General features: G+C 49.3%; 1 protein-coding gene and 1 long non-coding RNA gene across 3 annotated transcripts; one reads left to right on the forward strand and one right to left on the reverse strand.

The window, feature by feature from the left end:
• Window positions 1–1624: 1624 nt before the first annotated feature.
• LOC310685052 (E3 ubiquitin-protein ligase MARCHF5-like) lies at window positions 1625–16627 on the reverse strand. The gene is made up of 6 exons (XM_083456642.1): window positions 16531–16627; window positions 12161–12363; window positions 5556–5686; window positions 4711–4894; window positions 3787–3956; window positions 1625–2108 (listed from the first exon to the last, which is right to left on the reverse strand). The coding sequence occupies exons 1-6, from the start codon at window positions 16578–16580 to the stop codon at window positions 1938–1940; spliced, it is 909 nt and encodes a 302-aa protein (XP_083312768.1). The 5' UTR covers window positions 16581–16627; the 3' UTR covers window positions 1625–1937.
• LOC310685064 lies at window positions 15923–21843 on the forward strand. 2 transcript variants are annotated; one of them, XR_014515037.1, is made up of 4 exons: window positions 15923–16110; window positions 19424–20434; window positions 20772–20855; window positions 21805–21843. It is a non-coding gene; the product is annotated as an uncharacterized lncRNA (long non-coding RNA). The 2 variants fall into 2 exon arrangements; XR_014515038.1 differs by lacking the exon at window positions 15923–16110 and having other exon boundaries at window positions 19297–20434.
• The last annotated feature ends 774 nt before the right edge of the window (window positions 21844–22617 follow it).

Genomic DNA, 22617 nt, shown 5'->3' on the forward strand with positions numbered 1-22617 from the left:
ATGGCATTTATATCCCACCTTTCCACCCAAGGAGTTCAAGGTGGTGTACATGGTTCTGTGCCCTCCCTGTTTTATCTTCAAAACAACCCTGCAAGGTTGGCCAGGCTGAGACACCCGGATTGGCTGAAAGACCACCCTCACACCATGCATTCAAAGCGCTATGGTGCCACTTTAAACAGTATTGGCTGCTCCCAAAGAATCCCGGCAACCTGTTAAGGGAGCTGAGAATTGTTAGAAGCCCCTCTCTCCGCCCCCCCCCCCCCGCAAATAACAGCCAATCCTTCTTCTCAAGGAATTCTGGGTGGGGAAGACCGGAAGGGTTGGACTCAATGGCCCTTGTGGTCTCTTCCAACTCCATGATTCTATGACCATAGTGGCTCCTTAATGGTATGCCATAAAAAAAAGCTTTGGGCCTCCTCTGGTCTAGTCCCAAGAACAAAAGGTAGAAGATCTGGCCTTCTGTGACAATTGACTAGACCATCTCTAGCGCTGGAGTTTGTAATGCTGGGCTGCCTGCCTGCTTTCTCCTTGCCCTCTTAATTTGTGAATAGATATCAGCTGATAACGTGGGGTGGGGGACCTTTCCCTTCTGTAAACAGCTGGATTCCACAGGGGTGTCGTATGCAGTGCCAAAGCCAGCTGCTGCTATGGGCTGCTGGGGCCACTTTTACAGAGGGCAAATGGGACCCTGCCCACCCACCCCAGCCTGCCCTCGCTTAGCCTCCACTTCCTTTTATTACTTGCAGCCTGGGGGGAGTTGCCAGTCAGCGTCCTCCTCCTTAGTCTCTGGACTCGCCCACCCTTGCCCCAGGCCTGGCAAGCAAGAGCCCAAGCCGTTTCCCACTGGCCTCGTGCTTTCTAGGCATGGCCCTGCCGCTTCCCCCCACAAAAGCTGCTATTTTGTGCTTAATCAGAAAAAATGTCAAGCTGGAGAAAACGCAACAACGCTTGCTCCAATTCAGCAGTGGGCATTGTCCTTTGAGGATGGGCTGGGCATTGTAACTGCCAACTCCATCAATCATTCTAGGCTGAGAGGCAGCACTTGCTAGCCCAGGGTCTGATCCTGAAATACTTTTTAGCTTGGCACCAATAAGAACTTGCTTCTCTCCAAGGCCTAGAAGGGCTTGTGCAGGAGGGCCCTTCAGAGCAGATTTGGGGGTGCACAGGGGGAGGAGAGGAAGAGGGAGCTGCATGTGTGGAGTATTGGACAGACATTCTGGATGACAACTCTCAGGAGGGCTGATGGAGCTGGGACTGGGCCAAGCTGGCTGTACTGGGGGTGGGGAGGAGAGAGGATTTCATAATCAGAGAGTTGCATTTCCATCTCTGCACCATCTCTTTGCACCCCTGGCAGGAGACTGGCCAGCCTTTTCCCCATACCAAGCTGCCTCAGGACGGGGGTCGGGAGAAGCTGCGGCCTTCCAGATGCTGCTGGACCCCTATGTCCTGCCGCCCTGACCCACTGGCTGTGCCAGCTGAGTCCGAGGGGGGTTGCAGCCCTGTGGCACCAGGAGGACACTGGGTTGGGGAAGGCTGGGATAAGAAACAAGCCAACCTCTGCATTGTTCTTCAATAAACCAAGTGAAGCAGCAGTAGCAATTCTCCATGGTCACAAAGAGGACACTTACAGCTTGACTCCTTTATTTAACTCCTGGTTTACAAAGAGATCAGAGCACAGCCCCGTGCAAGGGGAGCAACCAGGCAGAAGAGAGTCTAAGAGCCAGACTGCCAATAAACCACCAGCTTAAGAAGAAGCAGACTTTGCCCAGTCCGGCCTAAATGGAGCACCTCGCCCTCTCCGCAAACCACAGCAGCAAAGCCCAGAGTGCTTCCTCTTGACTGGCCTAAAATCCACCCCAGAGAGGAATCCAGTTTCTTTTGAGGAGCTTTGGAGCGGCGTGTGTGTCTCTTGAGCGTGCATGGGGGCCTTTCCTGTCCTAGCTGAGCCCTGCTTCACTGCCGCTGTCCTCATCGAGCTGAGGGGAGTTCCTTTCCATGTCCCCTTTCTCCACAAAGTTGAGGATGCGCCGGTTGGCTTGGATCAGGTACTGCTGCTGGCGAAAGTAGACTTTCAGGGCTCCCTTCAGGGCCACAAAAGCAATGCCCCCCTGGCAGGGAAACAGAGAAAAGGAGGGGTAGGTGAAGTTAAGAGCCTCAAGCCACCTCTTTTGCCTTCTGAGCATTGGAGAGGCAGGTCCATGTGAACCACCACTCGGTATGGGAGGGAGGAGAGCAGTTCCCTCAAGCCCCTTCCTGAGAGGAGTCTGATTGACAGAGGGAAGCAGCCAGGTCATCATTATCTGCTCCAGTCCAGGATTTCCTTTTCCTTTAGAACATTTAGACAGGGCTCTTCAGCCAGAAGACTCCAGGGTTAAAGCAATCAGTTAAAACAAAACAGCCCTTTCCCCACAGGCTTACAATCTAAAAGGCACAGGACAAAAGAAAAAAGGGCCAGGGAGGGAAGAAGAAAAAGAAAACATGGGGGCCAATTCTTAAAGTAAAATTGTGGTTCTTATAATGACCAGCTTGAATGGAAAGAGTTCCGAGGTGGAAGGTGCCAGGTGCATCTGATCTTCCATGCTGAGAGGGTGCAATGAGCCCCCTTGCCCATCTCTGCCACGGAGGCAGCCTGCCAGGTGAGAGCCTACCAGGTGGAAGCCTAGGATCGAGCACTTTCAGTGGCGCTGTCTCCCACTGAGCCCTCTCTCCCACTGAGGCAGCAGAAGCATCACCTGAGGGGGATACCAGAGGGGACTGGCCTTCTGTAACAGCCAACATGGTGCCCTCCCAGTGCTGTGAGACTCCAGCTCCCACCGGCCCCCATCCCCGTGGCCAGTGGTTGGGGATGATAGGAGCTGGTGTTTCTCCAAAAATATCTGGGGGGCGCAAGTTGGTGACCCCTGGCTTAAGACAAAAGGGATCTACAGGCTTCCTCCAGGTTCTGCAGTATGGAGGCCTCCCCCTGCCCCCTCAGACTGAAAACAACTGTGCTAACATATGTTTTCAAGCCACCTAAAAAAAGAGGGAAGACCTAAATGATGGAGAGGCAGGATATAAATCCAGAAAGAAAAGTGGAAATGTGGAGCTCCTTCTATCGAGTCAGACCATTATTGTTACTTATTAAATTTATATACCACCCTCCATCCGAAGATCACAGTATAAAAACACATGGATAACATAATAATAAACAAAGCAATAACCCCCCAGGGTTTAAAACGCTGTATATCGTTCAATTGGCCAAAGGCCTGGGAGAAGAGGCATGTTCTTGCCTGGTGCCTAAAGATATGCAATGAAAGTGCCAGGCAAGCCTCCTTGGCGAGAGCATCCCACAAACAGGTCCATCGGTCCATCTGGCCCAGCACCTTGGCGGCTGCATGCCTTCCTGATGGACTGAACTGCAACTTTCACCAGCCTCAACCAGCACAGCCATATGGCGCCAGGCTGGTGGGAGTTGTAGTCCAAAACTTATGGAGGGCACCGGGTTGGAGAAGCTGAGTCTAATCCAATGGGCATCATCTCCAACAAAGGTCCTTCCCAGCCTGACTGTTTGAGATCCTTTTACCCAGAGGTGCCAGTGCACCAAACCTTCTGCATATGAACTATGTGCTGTGCCAGCTAACCCGAGGGCTGTCCCAGCCTTGCCACCATGGCTAGCAGCATTAGGGTGCTGTGGCAGGGATGCTACGTCAAGCCAAGAATGGGAGTGATTCCTTCAAATACTTGAATTCTGACCCAAGTATTGCACCTCGTTGACTCCAGAGTTCCTTCCCCAGTCTCTCCACTCACCAGGATGGTACGCTGGAGGCTGGAGTTCACCCTGCGGAAGGTGACTCTGCCAACTAGGTTGGCAATGGTGGGGAAGACCAGGGCCCCGCACAGCGTGCGCGAGATGGAGAGGTGGTCACTCTGGTAGCGCGACTCGGCGAGAGGGATGTGCGGAACAGGGCGGCTGATCCCTGAGGATGCAAGAGAGATTAGGAAAAACATGGTGAGAGCTAAAAATCTGTTTAATAAAAATAAGAACAGCTGCAGAATAAAAAAATGCAAACATGAATATTTAGCATGATTTGGACAGACAGCAAACTTTGCTTGGTGCAAATTTGTTGCTGTTGTTGATTACTATTATTCTGCACAACGGAGGAACATGCCTCTGCCCTTCCTTCCTCTGCTTTCTGGCCAAATGCACATGGATTAGAGGGATCCATTCACGCTGCAGCTCATGGCAATTGCAGTTACTTGTTGTGTGTGCTGCTGTTGCCAGGCAGAATAGTCCATAACTCCAGATGCCATTCAGCTCCCACTGGCAAAGGCTCTTGGCTTACAAAAAGGACAAGGAATGGGGGATCTGCTTGTTTGTCCGGAAGTAGGACGGCTGTGAGAAATCCATATTCTTGTGAATTCCATGAATAGTTCAGCTTTGTCCAACCTGGTGCCCTCCCACTGCTTCTGACTGCAATTCCCACCAGCTGGCTGAGGCCAATGGGAATTGTAGTCAAAAACAGTGGGAGGGCAGCGGCACCAAGTTGGACCAAGCTGTCCTAGGGTGCTGCCAATTGCCACTGTTTTGTAGGAGGGATTCATCCGCATACCATAAATTTTGGTTGGCCCACCTTTCCTTCCAAGGGGAAGCCTGCCTCATGCTGGTCTCCCGGCCCATCAACTTCAGGCCAATGCCCAGGCCAGGAGGAGTGAGTGGAGGGTGGCACTCACCTGGCACCAAGGCCTGCAGGGCTTGGAGCTTGCTGGAGTATTTCCGCCACACCCGCAGCACGTAGTCTTCCCAGCGGATCATCTTGCCCAGCACCAGCATGACAGGGATGGTGGGGAGCCCCATGAGCAAGAAAAGGGGGTCTGCCCGCTCCATCACATCCAGGCCCTTTTTATGACCAACAACCTGCCAAAGGAGGAGAGACTGATCAGCAATGCAGTGGGGCGAGCTGGGTGGCTTCTGCCTTCATCAGCGAGGAGAATAAAACTCCATTCACATAACCCAAATGGTCAGATTCTTACTGGATAGATTCAGATTCCAAGCACAGCACCGTCTGAAGTACTGTGATAACACATTAAACAGTCATTGCTTCCCCCAAAGAATTCTGGAAGTTTTAGTTTGTTAAGGGTGCTGAGAGTTGTTAGGGCGTGCGCGCGCACACACAATTTCTCTCACAGAGCTCCAAAGTGGACAGAGTTACATGTGAAGAGGAACTGACTGTTTAACCATGCTAGGAATGGGAGCTCTGGGAACAGGGGTCTCCTAACAACTCTTAACAACTGACAGTTCCCAGAATTCTTTGCAGGAAACCATGATTGTTTAAGGTGGTATCACAGTGTGAATGCAGCCCCCTTCACAGTGTGAATGCAGCCCACTGATTAATCAGTCATAACCTTTGTCAATTCTGATTAAACTGTGCAGCCTCATTAAGCTTTCTTGCATATGATTTTATTTCACAAATTTTCTCCACTGCTCGATTATAATAAAATTTCCAAGTGACTTTCAAAGCTACTGACTGAGCTGAAGGCCATCTGATTCATTCTTTCCCTGCACCCCTTTGCTTTACCTGCATGACAGTGACAGCCCCATACGTCACAGCCGACCAGTAGAGTGTCCCCACGACAATGCCAGCAGCAGCGAAGGGGCTCACTTTGGATAAAATTCGGTCCACTTGTTGCAAGAAATACACCAAGGGTCCTACAAAGGAAGGACAGCAGAAACTCAGTGTTGCAGGCACTCAGCTTGGGCTCTCAACAGCCACCAGGATCATGGCCTAGGCATTCAGGCCCCTTCAGAGGTGTCGCATCCCTCTGAGATTCCACTGAAAGAGGGGTGTGGGTGTGAAATCCCAAGTCCTCTCACAAGTGAGAAGGAAAAGGGAACAGGGAGGGGTCTATCCGCTTCCTTGGTATTCTGGCCCCTTCTGCTCCTGGCTTCTCAAAGCTCCTGCCAATGAGCCCGAATGAGTTGAGTAACCAACAAATGGTAAGTGATTGTTTCTTTTTAATTTTTTTCTTAAAATCTAACTTACTTTATTAAAACTAGCTCATAACATATTAGACTACTTTAGGTTTCTGCTATACATTTTAAGCACTATGATACTACTTAAAATGGTCATAGGTAAAGATAAAGGTAAAGGGACCCCTGACCATTAGGTCCAGTCGTGACCAACTCTGGGGTTGCGGCGCTCATCTCACTTTATTGGCCGAGGGAGCCGGCGTACAGCTTCCAGGTCATGTGGCCAGCATGACTAAGCCGCTTCTGGCGAACCAGAGCAGCGCATGGAAACGCCATTTACCTTCCCGCCGGAGCGGTACCTATTTATCTACTTGCACTTTGATGTGCTTTCGAACTGCTAGGTTGGCAGGAGCAGGGACCGAGCAACGGGAGCTCACCCCGTCATTTTGGGGATTCGAACCGCCAACCTTCTGATCGGCAAGTCCTAGGCTCTGTGGTTTAACCCACAGCGCCACCTGCGTCCCTTGAACAGTCATAGCTTCCCCCAACTAATTTTGGGAGCCGTAGTTTGTTAAGGGTGCTGAGAGTTGTCCTAATCAATCCCTCTTCATTAGGAACTCTGGGAATTGTAGCTCTGTGAGGGGAATAAGAAACACCTGACAACTCTTGGTACCCTTAACTACAGCTCCCAGAATTCTCTGGGGAAAGCCATGACGGTTTAAAGTGGTATCATAGTGCTTTAAATGTATGCTATGGATGAGGCCTCTGTGGAGTAGACATCATCATCAAATGCCTGTCTGTGACAGGGGGTGTGCTCCCAATTGTTCCTTTGCAGCCATGGCTTTGCTTTCGGCACTGCTTGAATTTGGCACATCGTGTTGCTTTTGGAAAGGGCTGGATACACCCATTAGTGATGGGGAGCTCTTGAGTGCATCAGATCCCTTCAGAAAACACTGCAACAGGGAAAGGTGCTAAATTCAAACAGGCCTGAATCTGGCACTTCTTGCAGATGTGCCTTTTGTCAGTTTACATTTCTTAGTACAGAAAGTATTGTGTGTCCTAAATAATTCAAGAGGGTTCTGGAAGTTTCTCTTTGTGAAAGAAACAAGCAGGAGGTTCATGATGTTTGGGCTATTCCTTCAGGGAAGCTGAGTACAACTGGCCTAAACTGGTTCTGTTATCTTTTCTGTCAAGGTCATGCTGACTGTAATAAGAGACCAGAAGGAGTCTGGGCTTCACTTTCTCTTTCTATCTCTTTTCCTTCTGCTGTGATGTTCTGTACATGGTGTGCTTAGTGTTAAGGTTTATAAGTCATTGTAAGTTTAAGTTAAGTCTGCTGCAACTGGATTTCTTATGGACAGGGCCAATCCTGAATGTATTGGATTTGTGACCATTATGCTGACTTGCCTTCAGTAGGAGCAAAGCTCTGCTGGATGAAATGAAATTGCCTCTGGTCTATTCTTTTGGAATCCTGCAACATGTTAAAGTTTTTTACTCTGCTAACCATATCTTAAAGATTCTGCTCTGGATCACTACTGAGTACAATACATGACACCATTACCTGTTCTGCAACTGATGCCACACAATGTGGGTGTGATTTGTGCAAACCAACCAACTGGGTCCGTTGGGGAAGTCTGGCAGGGGTCTCATTTGGCCGACCCATTGTCTGCTGGTCTATGGGACCAAGCGAGCTGTTTTATTTCTTGGAGGTGTTGGGATGCAACTCAGCTTGCATTAATGCTGACCACATTTGCATGGGGAGAAAGTAGACCTCCAAGCTTCTTAAACTTTCTCACTGTCCTCTGCACCTGTGCTGGCCTTCCTTCTGAGGTTAGACTGATTCTGAGGGTTGCTGACCTAACTTCAAGCTTCCTCTCCCGCTTCCTTCTGGAGCAGAAAAGGAGAGGGGACAACCTCCTACTGTCTCTCTGCTGCAGAGATCAAGGGGCAAGGACGGCTCCTTTGGATTCACAACTGGCTAGAATAGGAGCTCTTTCCTATCCAATACATTTCCCCTATAATTCTATACGCTTTCTCATTTTCCACATTTAGAAGTCTCACTCTGATTGCTTTACCAGCCAAGGGTGCTCATACGACAAGTATTCAGTAGTGGCCTGCTTCCAAGCTGTGTGCTAACTCTCCAAAGCAGCCCAACGTTATTAAACTATGACTCTGCTCCTGCATCTTGATCTCGTTTTGGCTTTTAATGACACTGACCATGTTATCCTCCTGGACCGGCTCCAGGGAATTTTGTGCTGCAGTGGTTTTGGTCCCGCCTCCTGGACTGAGTCCAGAGAGTGGCGTTAGGGGAATGCTTCTCAGTCCCCTGGTGGCCAAGTCACAGGGCACCATCTCATCTCCAGTGCTATTTAATATCTATAGGAAGCTGCTGGGAGTTTTGGGATAAGACACCATGAGTATGCTGAGGATGCTCAGCTCAATTTCTCCATAGCATCTGAACTGGGAGAGGCCAAGCAGTCGCTGGCCTGGACACAGGGGTGAGATGGAGGAGGAAAAACATGCTGAGCTTGAATCCTCCCAAGACAAAGGTACTGTGGTTGGTTGGTTAGTTGGTTGGCTGGCACCCATGTCTGAGAATTGGGGCAGTTCCCTATCCTGGAGGGGCTGCACTTCCTCTGAAGGAGCAGGTTCACAGTCTGGGGGTGCTTCTGGGTCCAACTTTGTCCCTGGAACCCAAAGTAGCCTCAGAGGCTAGTAGCACCTTTTACCAGCTGCGACAGGTATGGCAGCTTTGACTGTTCCTGGATCAGGAAGGCTCGGTCAGTCATTCATGCAGTGGTTAATTTAAGGCTGGATTGCCGCCATGCGCTCCGCGTGGGGCTTTTGTTACAGGTGCCGTAGGATGCCTGCTCTGCATTTGTAAGAAACTGATCAGTTAGTGTGGCAGCACCCACACTCTGGAACTCCCCAATAAAATTACTGAAATTGTTATTCTTATTATTTGGAGGGCACCAGGTTGGCAAAGGCCCTTGGGCAGGTGGCTGGCTGTGGTGGGAGATCAGAGTGCTGAAGCACATGGACTTTGGATCTGATCCAGCCAAGAAGCCCTTAGCTCAGGGATGGGGAACCTGGAGCCCTCCAGTCATTGGACCCCACCTCCAGCAGCTCCAGCCCACATGGGGAGCCGGGGTGCCCTCCTGCTTCATTAACTTTCAGCATTATTCTCTCTCTCATGCTTAAGGCTGGTCTCCAACAAATTTTGCAAATTCCTCCCCAAAAGTAACACAACATTGTTTTTTATTTTCCAGGCAATGACACTACTTAGAAGATAAGTGGCTCGGTTTTGTGTAATGGTGGCTTGTATTCTAGTACAATTTTAGAAAAGGTGTGTGTGCGCGCATTTGCGCAGGGAAGGGGAAGCCAAAGCAGAGCCTGACAGAGATGCTGGGGAGACCAGGGGGACCAGGGCTCAGCAGGCTGCAACCCTTAACCAGTCCTGCCGCCCTCTCTCAGCCTAACCTGCCTCACAGGGTTGTTCTGAGGATAAAATGGAGAGCTCCTTGGAGGAAAGGTGGAATATAAATGTAATGATCAAGAACACGACTTGAAGGAACCACTTCTGCTATGGGTAGGAGAGGGATCTCTGAATATTTTGCATACCCCCATCCGTAAAGAAGACTGTGTGTGCCTAAGTGCCTGGCAAGGAAGTTGCCACTGACCACCACTCCATTGCGCCCTTTTTGACAGCAACAATCGGCTGCCAGAGGAAGGGTGAGCCAAAAACCAGTCTGCCAGAGTTTTACTCATGCTCCCAGCTTGGACTTGGAAACAGGTGAGACTTCTTTCTCCCAGGACCTCCAAGACCACCCCTACCCAGGAAGTCTGCAGAAGGGGCCTGGATGCTCACCAACCAAAGACCTTCCTTTATTAGCTCAAGGCAGCTCAAGACAGAGCTGTTCCACCAGGCCTTTGGTCAGGGCGCAGCCTGACTCCCTCCTCTGGCAATCTGCACAGAATTTCGCTTAATGGTTGCCATCAATTTGATTTAATTAATTTTTATAATGAAATGTTTTTAGAATGTTGGTTTATTTGAATGTGGGTTATAAATAAAATTTATTAATAATAATAATAATAATAATAATAATAATAATAATAATAATAATAAATTTTTATTTATACCCTGCTCTCCCCAGCCAAGACCGGGCTCAGGGCGGCTAACAACCAATAATAAAAACTAGTTGATTAAAATACAATTTAAAAATATTAAGATACAACATTAAAACATTAGGATGCAGCCTCTTCACAGGAGGAGAAAGGAAATAGAAAGAGGGGGAGGGAATCAAACTGATTCTAAGCCAAAGATCAGGTGGAACAACTCTGTCTTACAGGCCCTGCGGAAAGAAATCAGATCCCGCAGGGCCCTGGTCTCATGAGACAGAGCGTTCCACCAGGCTGGAGGCCAGTGTTGAAAAGGCCCTGGCTCTGGTTGAGGCTAATCTAACTTCCTTAGGGCCTGGGACCTCTAGGGTGTTGCTATATATGGACCTTAAGGTCCTCCGTGGGACATACCAGGAGAGGCGGTCCCGAAGGTATGAGGGTCCTAGGCCATGAAGGGCTTTAAAGGTCAAAACCAGCACCTTAAATCTGACCCTGTACTCCACCGGGAGCCAGTGCAGCTTGAAAAGCACTGGGTGAATATGCTCCCATGGCAGAGACCCCGTGAGGAGCCTCGCTGCAGCATTCTGTACCCGCTGGAGTTTCTGGGACAGCTTCAAGGGCAGCCCCGCGTAATTACTGCAAATTACAGTAGTCAAGCCTGGAGGTGACTGTCGCATGGATCACTGTGGTCAGGTCAGGTCAGGAAAGGTAAGGGACCAACTGCTTGATGCGGCGAAGGCGGAAAAATGTCGGCTGTTGCTGTAACCTGCGCCTATTACCCCCAAGATCCCAGGAACAGAGGAAGTAGCAAGGCCAAGCTGATGGCCAAACTAAATGCCAGAATGCATGTATTTGGCAGTACAACAAGGCCTCCCATCACTGGGCTCAATAACTGGATGTGCACCTTTGGATCAGGACCCTGCTGACACTCCAGGAAGGCTGTAGGAACAGCTACACAACTGCTATGTTGCTGCCTGGCTGTTTTGTTGTTGGCATCCATCTCTCTCAAAAGAAAATGAAATGTGCTTCCAGAGGCAAAGTCAACCATTGTAGCATCACAGCGCCTGCTGTGGCTGAAGACGACAAGACCCCCTCTTGGCCTTGCTGATGTGGTCCAAAGGAAAGCAGAGCAATCCATTTGGCCTCAAGGATTTCAGACCCATTGGCTCCCCTCACCTGGTTTAGCCAGCCAGTGGAAGCCATTCCTGGGGTGTGGCTGCTGTTGCCTGCTAGGAGCCACAGGTGAGAGCTGATCGCAGGGTGGGGACCAAGGGTGGGCAAACTACCGTATTTTTTGCTCTAGAAGACTCACTTTTTCCCTTCTAAAAAGTAAGGGGAAATGTGTGTGCGTCTTATGGAGCGAATGCAGGCTGCGCAGCTATCCCAGAAGCCAGAACAGCAAGAGGGATTGCTACTTTCACTGCGCAGCGATCCCTCTTGCTGTTCTGGCTTCTGAGATTCAGAATACAGTGGTGCCTCGCAAGACGAAAAGAATCCGTTCCGGGAGTCTTTTCGTCTTGCGGTTTTTTCGTCTTGCGAAGCAAGCCCATTGACGGAGTAGCGCTATTAGCGCTATTGGCTAAAAAAGGGCTAAAAACGGCTTTTGGGGGGGGGGGATTAGCGGTTTTGCTGCTAAAATGCTTTTAGCAGCTTAGCGATTCAGAATAAGGGGTTTTGGAACCAAAAAAAAAATTCAATTTTTTTCGGCATTTTTCGTCTTGCGAAGCAAGCCCATAGGGAAATTCGTCCTGCGAAGCGCCTCTGCAGACGGAAAACACTTTTGTCTTGCGGGTTTTCCGTCTTGCGAGGCATTCGTCTTGCGGGGCACCACTGTATTTTTTTTCTTGTTTTCCTCCTCCAAAAACTAGGTGCGACTTGTGGTCTGGTGCGTCTTATAGAGCGAAAAATACAGTACTTCAGAAAGAGTACTGTGTGTCCCCTAGCCCAGTGGAAATCCTTGGCTGGACAGCTCACCTGCTGCTTAAACACACCTTGCCTTGAACCTGGCTTTGCTGGGCAGCTCCACAACTTTGCTAGGGACTCAGTCTAGCCACACCAGGGAATGGGGCTAGCCAGGCCACCCCTACAACTCACCTAGTTTGGGGAAGACAATGCGATACTCCGTTCCACACTGTGGGCAGCTCACACTGCCTGTGCTGTTGCCTTTCTGCTTCTCATCCAGCCACCGCTGGAGGCAGGCCTGGTGGATCCATTTGGTGGAGCCTTTGCAGCGGCAGGGGCAGACCCACTCAGCTGAGCGGTCATCGCTCTCTGTGCCAAAGCAGACCCAGCAGTGCCTGGGGGGGGGGGGGGAGAGAGAGCATAGCTGTCACTTGTTCCACCAGTTTGAAGGTACATAAGAAGCTGGGCAAGGTAAGGTTTTAAACTCCCTAAATCATAAGACTGATATGTGATAGGATTGAGGTAGTATGGAAGGAGGATAAAATTATAAAGGAATTAAATAATTTTAAACAGTTGAAATCTGTGTTACAAGTAAATGAGAGTTGGAAGATGAAGGTTGTCTTTGCAAGAGTACCATGAGAGCATGTAAGCAAGAGATTGTTATAACTGCTGTAGCCACAGAGATAAGAAAGTTGCAATGCCCCATGGTTAAACCAGTAGAAGCCAGTCTTGCCATATATTGACGTAACTGCCGCCATTGCTTGTGTGTAAATCAGTGGCTCTGAAAGGGTGTGGCAGGAGATGGCAAGTGTGGCAGGAAGATTCAAGAACAAAGAAAATTTAAACATTTCAGAATAGTATAGGATACTATTAGTGCAACGTAGTGCGCGCGCACACACACACACACACAGTGGTACTTCGGATTACATACGCTTCCAGTTACATCCACTTCAGGTTACAGACTCCGCTAACCCAGAATAATACCTTGGGTTAAGAACTTTGCTTCAGGATGAGAACAGAAATCGCGCGGCGGCAGCAGGAGGGCCCATTAGCTAAAGTGGTTCTTCAGGTTAAGAACAGTTTCAGGTTAAGAACGGACCTCCAAAGACTCAATATTCCAGTCAGAAATAGTAAATAAGGAAGTTAAAACCTTGTCGAAAATGTATAAGTTGTTATTAGAGTGGAATTTGAAAGATGAGGAAGTCAAGTCGGTAATGATACATTGGGCCAGAGACTTTGGCTATAACATTCAGTTTGAAAATTGGGGAAAACTATGGAAGGAAAACTTAAAATTTACAGCATGTACGACATTGACAGAAAATGTGATGAAAATGTTTTATAGGTGGTATATTACACCGGTAAAATTAGTGAAAATGTATAAGACATGTAATAAGTGTTGGAAATGTAAAGAAAAAGAAGGTTCATTTTACCACATGTGGTGGGAATGCAAGAAAGTGAAAGGCTTCTGGGAAATGATATATAATGAGTTGAAAAAGATTTTAAAATACACTTTTATAAAGAAGCCAGAGGCCTTTCTGTTGGGTATCCTAGGAAAGGAGATTAAGAGAAAGGATAGCAAGTTTTTCCAATATGCAGTGACGGCTGCAAGGGTGTTGCTGGCTCAGAAATGGAAACAACAGGAAATACCGACAATAGAAGACTGGAGATTGAAGTTGTTAGACTATGCCGAATTGGATAAGATGACTGGTAAGATTAGATATTTAAGAGACCAAAGGTTTACAGAAGACTGGGGAAAATTTGTTGAATATCTGGAGAGTATAAGTGAGGGCCAAATAACGCTAGAGGGTTTTAAAAGAGCACTGTGAAAACGTAAGAGATATTGTTAAAAGGGAATAGAAGAAAAAGATTTAAATAATGACAATATAAATAAAGGAAATGCGTAAATTAATAATAGCTACGAAAGATTTGCGGAAAAGCTGAAGGAAGTTCAAAAAAGAAAGATTTGCAAAATATGAATGTGAAAATAATGTATGTTTTGTCTTGTTTTTTGTTGTAAATTAATAAAAATTATTTAAAAAAAAAAAAAGAACGGACCTCCAGTACAAATTAAGTACATAACCAGAGGTACCACTGTAAATGAATATGGGTAGATATGAGAGCAAGAGCATCAAACAACTCTCACCTATCATTCAGTTTCTATACATACTTAAGGTACATTTGTAAGAGGCTTGCTTATAATTCTACTTTGGGAATGATTTGTGCTCTTATGTAGCTGCACTATTTTATAATTTCTGGATCATACAGTATTATAAAGTGGATGTCTTCTATGTTATAAATCAAGCACTGCCAGGAGTTGCTTTCCGCCCCCCCCCCCCCAATATATTTCTTATCAATAAAAGAATTAGTGCAGTGTGAGCATGTTTTTATTCTGAAAGTCTGGCCCAGAGAAAAGAGCTTGAGAACCACTGGAATACAGGGCAGACCAGGCTGTGTTTTCCAGGCTCAAGACCAGGACAGAGAACCTTCCCCCGACTTTTCTTTCCCTGGGAGAAGTGGGTGGGCCGGGACGGGGCTGCCTATCAGTAGTGGACAGGGCCAAAACTCACAAGCACCACCCATACCACCAGCATGGGCACAGAGATGCCCTCTCCTTGCACAGCCCACAACCCACATTCTTCCTCCTTGGGTAGCTTGGGGACAGGGCTCAGCCACACACACCCAGTTTCCACTGCAGAGCTGTTTTCCAGGGCTCAGCTGAGCAGCTTGAGAGCAGGACACAGGATGGGGAGCTTTAACCACACTGCTCACCTGATTTGAAAGAAAGGTGAGCATCAAGAAGAAATGGCCGGGGCCTGGGAAGAGGCCAGGGGGTCAGATCAGGAGACGCATTGGGACCCATCCCTGCTCTAAAAGGAAAGCCACGGGAAGACAAAAGGGATTTCCCAGAGTCCAGCAGGTACTTGGGCTACAGGTTGCTTCCCACATCGTTCAGGAATGTCTCCCTCTGACCACAGCCTGGACAGGAGCCTGTGGTCCCTGTTGGTTCCCCAGTGGTTTCCAAGACTATACCATCAGCCACGGTAATCCTTCTGCACTAGCGCTGAAAACAGGTCCTGAGACATGCCTGAGGCACAGGTGTAGTGCAGGTCGGCACACCCAGCGTGTCCCAGTTACAGCACACAGAGTTTTAGTGTGTAAAGTGCTTTGATAAGGCTTCTAGTGGCCCTGTAATGTAATACTGCAGATGAGGCTTGGGAAAGAACAGGAGCAAATATAGGAGTACGCAAGATCTAAATGTGGGACTTCCTGATTTGTGGCTCCTTGTTCTCAGTCACTTTGACATGATAGCTCACAAGACTCGTTCCCCACGATCCTATGCATTTCTGCTCCGACATACCTGGGATTTCCTCCAGCCCAGGTATGTTTATAGCAGGGATGGGGAAACGGTAGGCCTCAAGATGTTGCTGGACTACAACTCCCATCATCCATGGCAACATCTGTATAATAAAGGGCTACAGCTGAAGGGTTGTATGCAATGCTAGTTCATCTTGGACCCACTGAAATCAGTGGATTCACGGCCATTGGTTGCAATGTGTTTACTCGGAGCAGAACTCACAATGGAGACAACCCTTATCGATCTGGATTTCTGCTGCTTTTCCTGAGTGAGACTGTGGGACTTCAGACATCTTTTATATAAGAGGTGCTCAACTGACAACATTTTCTGGGATGGGAAGCTTGCTTTAGACTCACCCTGATGTCTTCTCTCAGCACCAGGCAGCTGAAGGGCATTTAATTTCATTTTATTTCACCAATTTAGATTTAACATAGGATTGCTTTGATGTGGCTCTTACACCCTACTGTTTAATTACTCTAGTCTTTTATTTATTCTGTTTCTTTTCATTTATTTTATTTTATTTTATTGTAAGCCACATTTGGTATCTATCAGAGGGCAGCATTGCCTTTTTATTAATATAAATACAGACAATCAAGCCGATTAGAGAGAGGCCTGGGTTCCTAAAAGAGCCTTCCCCAAGCTGGCGCCCTCCAGATGTTTTGGACTACAACACTCATGCGGTGGCAGCTGGGAGAGAAACTTGGGAAAGGCTGTCCTGCGATTTGCTGTGGAGACGCTCATTCTGTCTTTCTGGACAAAAAAGCGCCGCGAGGCTTTAAAGAAAATTGTGAGTTTGAGTGTCAGTTTCACCCGAGCAAGAAGAGCGAGCCCTTTCCGCCCAAGAAGCGCCCGTGGGGCGTGGGGCTGGCGGGGGCCGAAGCCCACGGAAGGGGCCCTTGGAGAGCCCTCTCTCTCGGCCGAGCCGGCTCCCGGGGCTGCGGCGAAGCGAAGATGGAGGGCGGCGGAGGAGGAGAGAGCAAGGCCCCGTTCGCCTCTCGGGAAACGAAAGCCGAAGCAGCCGCGGAGCCTCTTGGGCGGCGGCGCCACCTTCGCGCCCCAAGGCGGCAAGACGGGCAAGAGAGGCTTGACATCCAAGATGCCCCCCCCGCACCCCCCTGGGCTCTCACTAGAAGGGGCTGAGGCGGGAGAAGGGGCGGCCATTGGCACGAGCCCCCCCCCCCGGCCTGGCGCGCCCAGCCCAGCCTACCTCTCCGAGGCTTCCCCGCCTGGGGCCGCCGCCGCCGCCGCGTCTGCCATCGCCCGCCGTCAGCCCGGAGATGCGGCCCGTGGCCCGCGCGGCGAGGCCTCGCCCGGCTTCCGCTCCTGCTGGCCTCCGCGGCTGCACCCCCGCAGCCCGGCTCTTCTCCGCTGGCCAGGAGGAGCTTCACCTGCCGGAAGGCCGCCTCGCCGCCAGGCCCCGAGACGCGCCCGAGGCCGGAGGAAGGCGGCGGGACTCGCTCCCCGGCGAGTGAGTGAGTGGGGCGAGGATCGCGGCCCAGCCCCGCAGGGATTGCGCCGCTCCTTTGAGTTTCTCCGGGGAAATCCCCACTCGGCCTCGCTACTCCAGGGGTTGGCGAGGATGGACTGGCCCAAGCCGCCTCCTGGAAGGCTTAAAACGGGACCACGGGGCAAAGTACTTACCCATTTTTCTTTCTTTTTGTTTCGTGCATCCGTCTAGTCACCTCAAAATAGGCTTTCCAGGTCTCCTGGAAAAGGACAGTCCTCTAGGTAAAAGTATCCTTCATTTTTCCAGCACTGAAGAGCAGACCTTGCAGCCAGTGGCTTGGCGTGGGTTGTCAGCACCCGGGGCAAGGCAAGTAATTTGCGCCCCCTAACCCGCGGATTTGCGCCCCCTAACCCTAACCCCCAGATGTTGCGCCCGGTGCGGCCGGCCCCCCCTGCACCCCCCACGCTACGCCACTGCTTGCAGCACTCAGCACTCCTGGCCACTCTTTCCCCTCTAAGGAGAGAGCTATTGTATTTAAGATTACTTTTTTCTAATTCTAATTAAAGGTAAAGGGACCCCTGACCATTAGGACCAGTCATAGCCGGACTCTGGGGTTGCGGCGCTCATCTCGCTTTATTGGCCGAGGGAGCCGGCGTACAGCTTCCGGGTCATGTGGCAAGCATGACTAAGCCGCTTCTGGCAAACCAGAGCAGCGCACGGAAACACCGTTTCCCTTCCCGCCGGGGCGGTGCCTATTTATCTACTTGCACTTTGATGTGCTTTCGAACTGCTAGGTTGGCAGGAGCAGGGACCAAGCAACTTTTATGCAAAGCATGCTCTCCCTTTTGGATGTGTAAGTGGGGCACCCTACCTCAAAAGCCCCCTAGAGCAGGCATGGGGAACCTGTTGCCCTCCAGAGGTTACTGATGTTTTAATCTGTTGGACACCACCCAGAGTGGCTGGGCAACCTAGTCAGATGGGTGGCATATAAATAATAATTTAGTATTAGTATTAGTAGTATTGGGCTGCAGCACTCATCTTCCCAGATCATTAGCCACTCTATCTTTGCCCCCAAAAGAGAGCCTTCCAGTAAGCCGGGGCCGGCAGCTTTTGGCCCTCCAGATGTTGCTGAACGACTCCTCTAATCAGCTCCAGCATAGCTAACAGCCAGGAAGAAGAGAAGAGATTGGATTTGATATCCCGCTTTATCACTGCCCTAAGAAGTCTCAAAGCAGCTAACATTCTCCTTTCCCTTCCTCCCCCACAACAAACACCCTGTGAGGTGAGTGGGGCTGAGAGACTTCAAAGAAGTGTGACTAGTCCAAGGTCACCCAGCAGCTGCATGTGGAGGAGTGGAGATGTAAACCCAGTCCACCAGATTACAAGTCTACCACTCTTAATCACACTGGAAGAATGGGAGTTGTCCTTCAGCAACATCTGGAGGGCCAAAGTTCACTAGCACTGCAATAAACCTACCTGGGAATCAAATGGACATTGCAACTCTCATTCCAACCTTGCTTGCTTATTCCTTCTATTGACATTTTATTTGGTTGGAGTTTCTTCCTGGCCCCTCCTTTTTTGTGGATACACATAAATTAAATGGCATTGTTGCACATTCAGAATAGAAATATGAAAGGTCAGAAGGAATCACAAGCTATCTAAATGTAGAGTGCTGAGATCCAGTGCAGAGTATTGCTCTTGGGCTGGAGAGGCCTAGATTTAAATCCTTGCTCCCAAATTCACTGGTGATTTTGCGTGGATCACCATCAATCTGCTGAACCTCCTACACAGAGTTGTTGTGAAGGTGGAATGTGGGGAGAGGACATTTAGGCTGCCCTGAACTGTTGGGAGGAGGGCCAGCCTGCAAATGTAGGGAACTCCCTTGCTCCACAGGCCCACCCACCACTGTGGGAAAGATCCCAGGAGAAGACACCCGTGGGCTAGCTCCTCTCCTCTCTCTACCATCAGCTGCCCAGAGGGAAAGATCCTGATGAGTTTTAGAGTGGATACTGTGAAATGTGGCTATAAAACACACACATTTTAATGTTATTTTTCCATTGCCTGGGAAATATTCATATCCTAAAAGAAGGGATATCAATGACTATACTAGATAAGTATGCTGAATAAAATGGATTCTGGAAGACATGATGGTGATTATTATTTATTATGTTTGTTCACAACTTTTTACAAGACATCTCATAGCAACTTACCGTGAAGGGAGTTTGCCAGGTTTGAAGTGGACTCTGGTCCCCAAAGGCTTATGCCAAAAGAAATTTATTAATAACTGGTCCATACAGAAACACCGTTTGCCTTCCCACCGCAGTGGTACCTATTTATCTACTTGTGCCAGTGTGCTTTCGAGTGTGCAGGAGCTGGGACAGAGCAACGGGAGCTCACCCTTTCGCGGGGATTCGAACCGCCGACCTTCCGATCGGCAAGCCCAAGAGGCCCAGTGGTTTAGACCACAGCGCCACCCGCGTCCCAGGAGAAGCAGAGGCTGTCCCTGCACTCCTGCTGATCGTTGCACTCGTGCCCTGCTTCCAACCCTCCCGCAAACACAGGACGCTGGATTCGATGGGCCACTGGTCAGATCAAGCTGAAGGCACTTATTACGATATGATACAATAATCTTTGTTGTCATTGTCCCATACAGAACAACAAAATTGAAAAATCTACATAAGACATTCAAAACCCAACAAGCCTGCTATCCCAGCTATCCCAACTGGTAAGCCTGGTATTTTATAAGACATCTGAAGGCAGCCCTGTTTAGGGAAGTTTTTAATGTTTGATGTTTTATTGTGTTTTTAATAATTTGTTGGGAGCCGCCCAGAGTGGCTGGGGAAACCCAGCCAGATGGGCAAGGTATAAATAAATTAATAGTAGTAGTAGGCAAGAGACTGGCCCCCATGGGGGTGAGAGCATTCTGTCCCAGCAGGAGGTGGTCCAGATTCCTGCATTGCTGGGGGGGGGTTGAATTAGATGACTCTTGGGGTCCCTTCCTACTTCACAGTTCTATGAATCTGTGATTATAAGACCCCCTCAGTATGCAGTGCAGAGACTTATCATCATCATCATCGAATTGTAGAGTTGTAAAGGATCCCAGAGGGTCATCCAGCCTGACCCCCTACAAGACAGGAATCACAGCTCAGGAATCCCCAAAAGATGGCCCTCCAACATCAGTTTAAAAGCCTCTGATGAAGGAGAGTCCGCCACCTGCCAAGGGACTGTTCCACTGTTGAATGGCTCTTATTAAGCCTAACTAAAATCAATCATAAGCTAAAAACACCTGTCAACATTTTTACACGTCTGGATAAGCAATTGCCTTTAAAAAAATGTTTTTAGCAGGCGCCAAATAGAGTACAGTGAAGGCGCCCAACTGGTGTCAGTAAGTAGGGGGTTGCAAAGTGTCGGTGCTGCTACACTCAAAGACGGGATTTCTTACAAAGTAAAATGTGGCACCTGAGAAGCAGTACCAGTTCCTTAGCAATGCATGGGCTTCTCTCCCTCTATGGGATGACCCCCACTGATGCCTAGGGGAGCCATCTCCTAAGGAAAGGAGAAGGCGAGAAACAACGCTCTGGTTTCTGTCACAGGAGGAAGGAGAGAGCGCCAAAGCGAAGGACTTCATCAGCCTCGGGCTGAAGGACGGGCACCTGGTGTTTAGGTGAGGGAAGGTCGCATAAGAGCTCACGATATTGGTCACTCTGCATTGAGGCTCCGGGGTGGCCAGTGTGGTGTAGTGGTTAAGAGCGGTAGTCTCGTAATCTGGGGAACTGGGTTCGTGTCTCCGCTCCTCCACCTGCAGCTGCTGGGTGACCTTGGGCCAGTCACACTTCTCTGAAGTCTCTCAGCCCCACTCACCTCACAGAGTGTTTGTTGTGGGGGAGGAAGGGAAAGGAGAATGTTAGCCGCTTTGAGACTCCTTCGGGTAGTGAGAAAGCGGGATATCAAATCCAAACTCTTCTTCTTCTTCTCTGACACTGGCCGTGTGTTTCCTGCAGTTACCAGCTAGGAAGCGGAGAAGTGAGCATCCTGTCCGAAGACCCAGTTGATGATGGAGAATGGCACAGAGTGGCAGCCATCTGGTGAGACGAGTGTGGAGAGATGTGGCTTGGGACACCCCTAGTTTGACAAGCCCAAGCGTTGCCAAGGCCCTGTTTCCTGAACAAGGCGGGTTGAGGAACAGTTTGTTTGCTTCTGGGGCTGGGGATGCTGTCCCAGCCCTTGAAGCTGGCCCAGAAACTCCAGTGGGTACAGAATGCCGCGGCGAGGCTCCTTACGGGGTCCTTGCCACGGGATCACTTTCATCCAGTGCTTTACCAGCTGCACTGGCTCCCGGTGGAGTACAGGGTCAGGTTTAAGGTGCTGGTTTTGACCTTTAAATCCCTACACGGCCTAGGACCCTCATACCTACAGAACCGCCTCTCCTGGTATGTCCCACGGAGGACCTTACGATCTTCAAATAAAAACACCTTGAAGGTCCCAGGCCACAGAGAAGTTAGGCTGGCCTCAACCAGAGCCAGGGCTTTTTCGGCCGTGGCTCCGATCTGGTGGAACGCTCTGTCCCAAGAGACTAGGGCCTTGCGGGACTTAACATCTTTTCGCAGGGCCTGCAAGACAGAGCTGTTCCAGCTGGCCTTTGGTTTGGACTCAGTCTGACCCTTATGTTTCCCTCCCCTTATGGTTTTGATCCATGGACTATTTTTAAAATGAGGCTGCATTTTAAATTGCATTTTAACCTGTATTTTAAATTGTCCCCCCCGCATTATGTTTTTATTGTAATTTTACTGGTGTTAGCCGCCCTGAGCCCGGCTCAGGCCGGGGAGGGTGGGGTATAAATAAATTATTATTATTATTATTATTATTATTATTATTATTATTATTATTATTATTTTGATCCACGTGAGGATTCCAATTCTGTTCTCATGGGCAGATGACAAGCACTTCCTTATCTGTGCTCATCCTCTCCAATCGAACCAACCTCACTCAAAAACACCTTAGTCCTTCTGACACACTTTCCTGTTCCTCCCCCAGGGAAGGGAAAAGAGGCTTCCTTCAAGTTGACGGCGAGGAATCTCCTGGCAAGAAAGTCGTGGTGAATACCAAAGGTCGAATTTATATAGGTAAGCACCTTCGTCTCAGCAAAGCCGGACCACTTTCAGGGCACTTTGGGTGTATGGGCTCATGAGGGATTCACACTTCCCCATTTCGTTTAGTTTTCGGCAGCCCTCATCAACTGAGTAGGTTTTCTTCTTCTTCTGTTATGTTTCACTCGCGGGTACAGCCATGAGGTGGGAACAGGCCAGAGAATCATAGAATTGTAGAGTTGGAAGGGACCACAAGGAACATCTAGTCCAGTGGGTCCCCAGATGTTGTTGGACTACAACTCCCATGATCCCTGAGCTCTGGCCTTGTTAGCTAGGGGTGATGGGAGTTGTAGTTCAGCAACATCTGGGGACCCACAGGTTGAGAAAGGCTGATCTAGTCCAACCCCATACAATGCAGGACCCGTTTGCCTCAATGTAAGACTCAAACTTGTGACTCTCATGCTCTACTGAGTGGTGATGGCCACGGCAGCAGCTTCTGGCAAGATCTTGCCAAGATCTCACAAGATCTTGCTGGAACCCACTGTCGGCACCACCACTTTGCAGGTGCTGCCGCAGAACCCAGGTCAGGGCGCCAGCAGTGCGAAAGCACCTTCCCATTTCGCCTAAGGCAACAGAACAGGATGTGTCCTCCATGCAGGAGGGCATTGCTTTTCTTTTTTAAAAATAATTTTTATTAACAGACCAATCCCATCACATTATCCAAATCACATTAGTTCCAAATTATACAGCCAAATTTTAA

The sequence above is a fragment of the Podarcis tiliguerta genome, assembly GCF_965153285.1.
Source record: "Podarcis tiliguerta genome assembly, chromosome: 8".
Classification (NCBI taxonomy): Eukaryota; Metazoa; Chordata; class Lepidosauria; order Squamata; family Lacertidae; genus Podarcis; species Podarcis tiliguerta.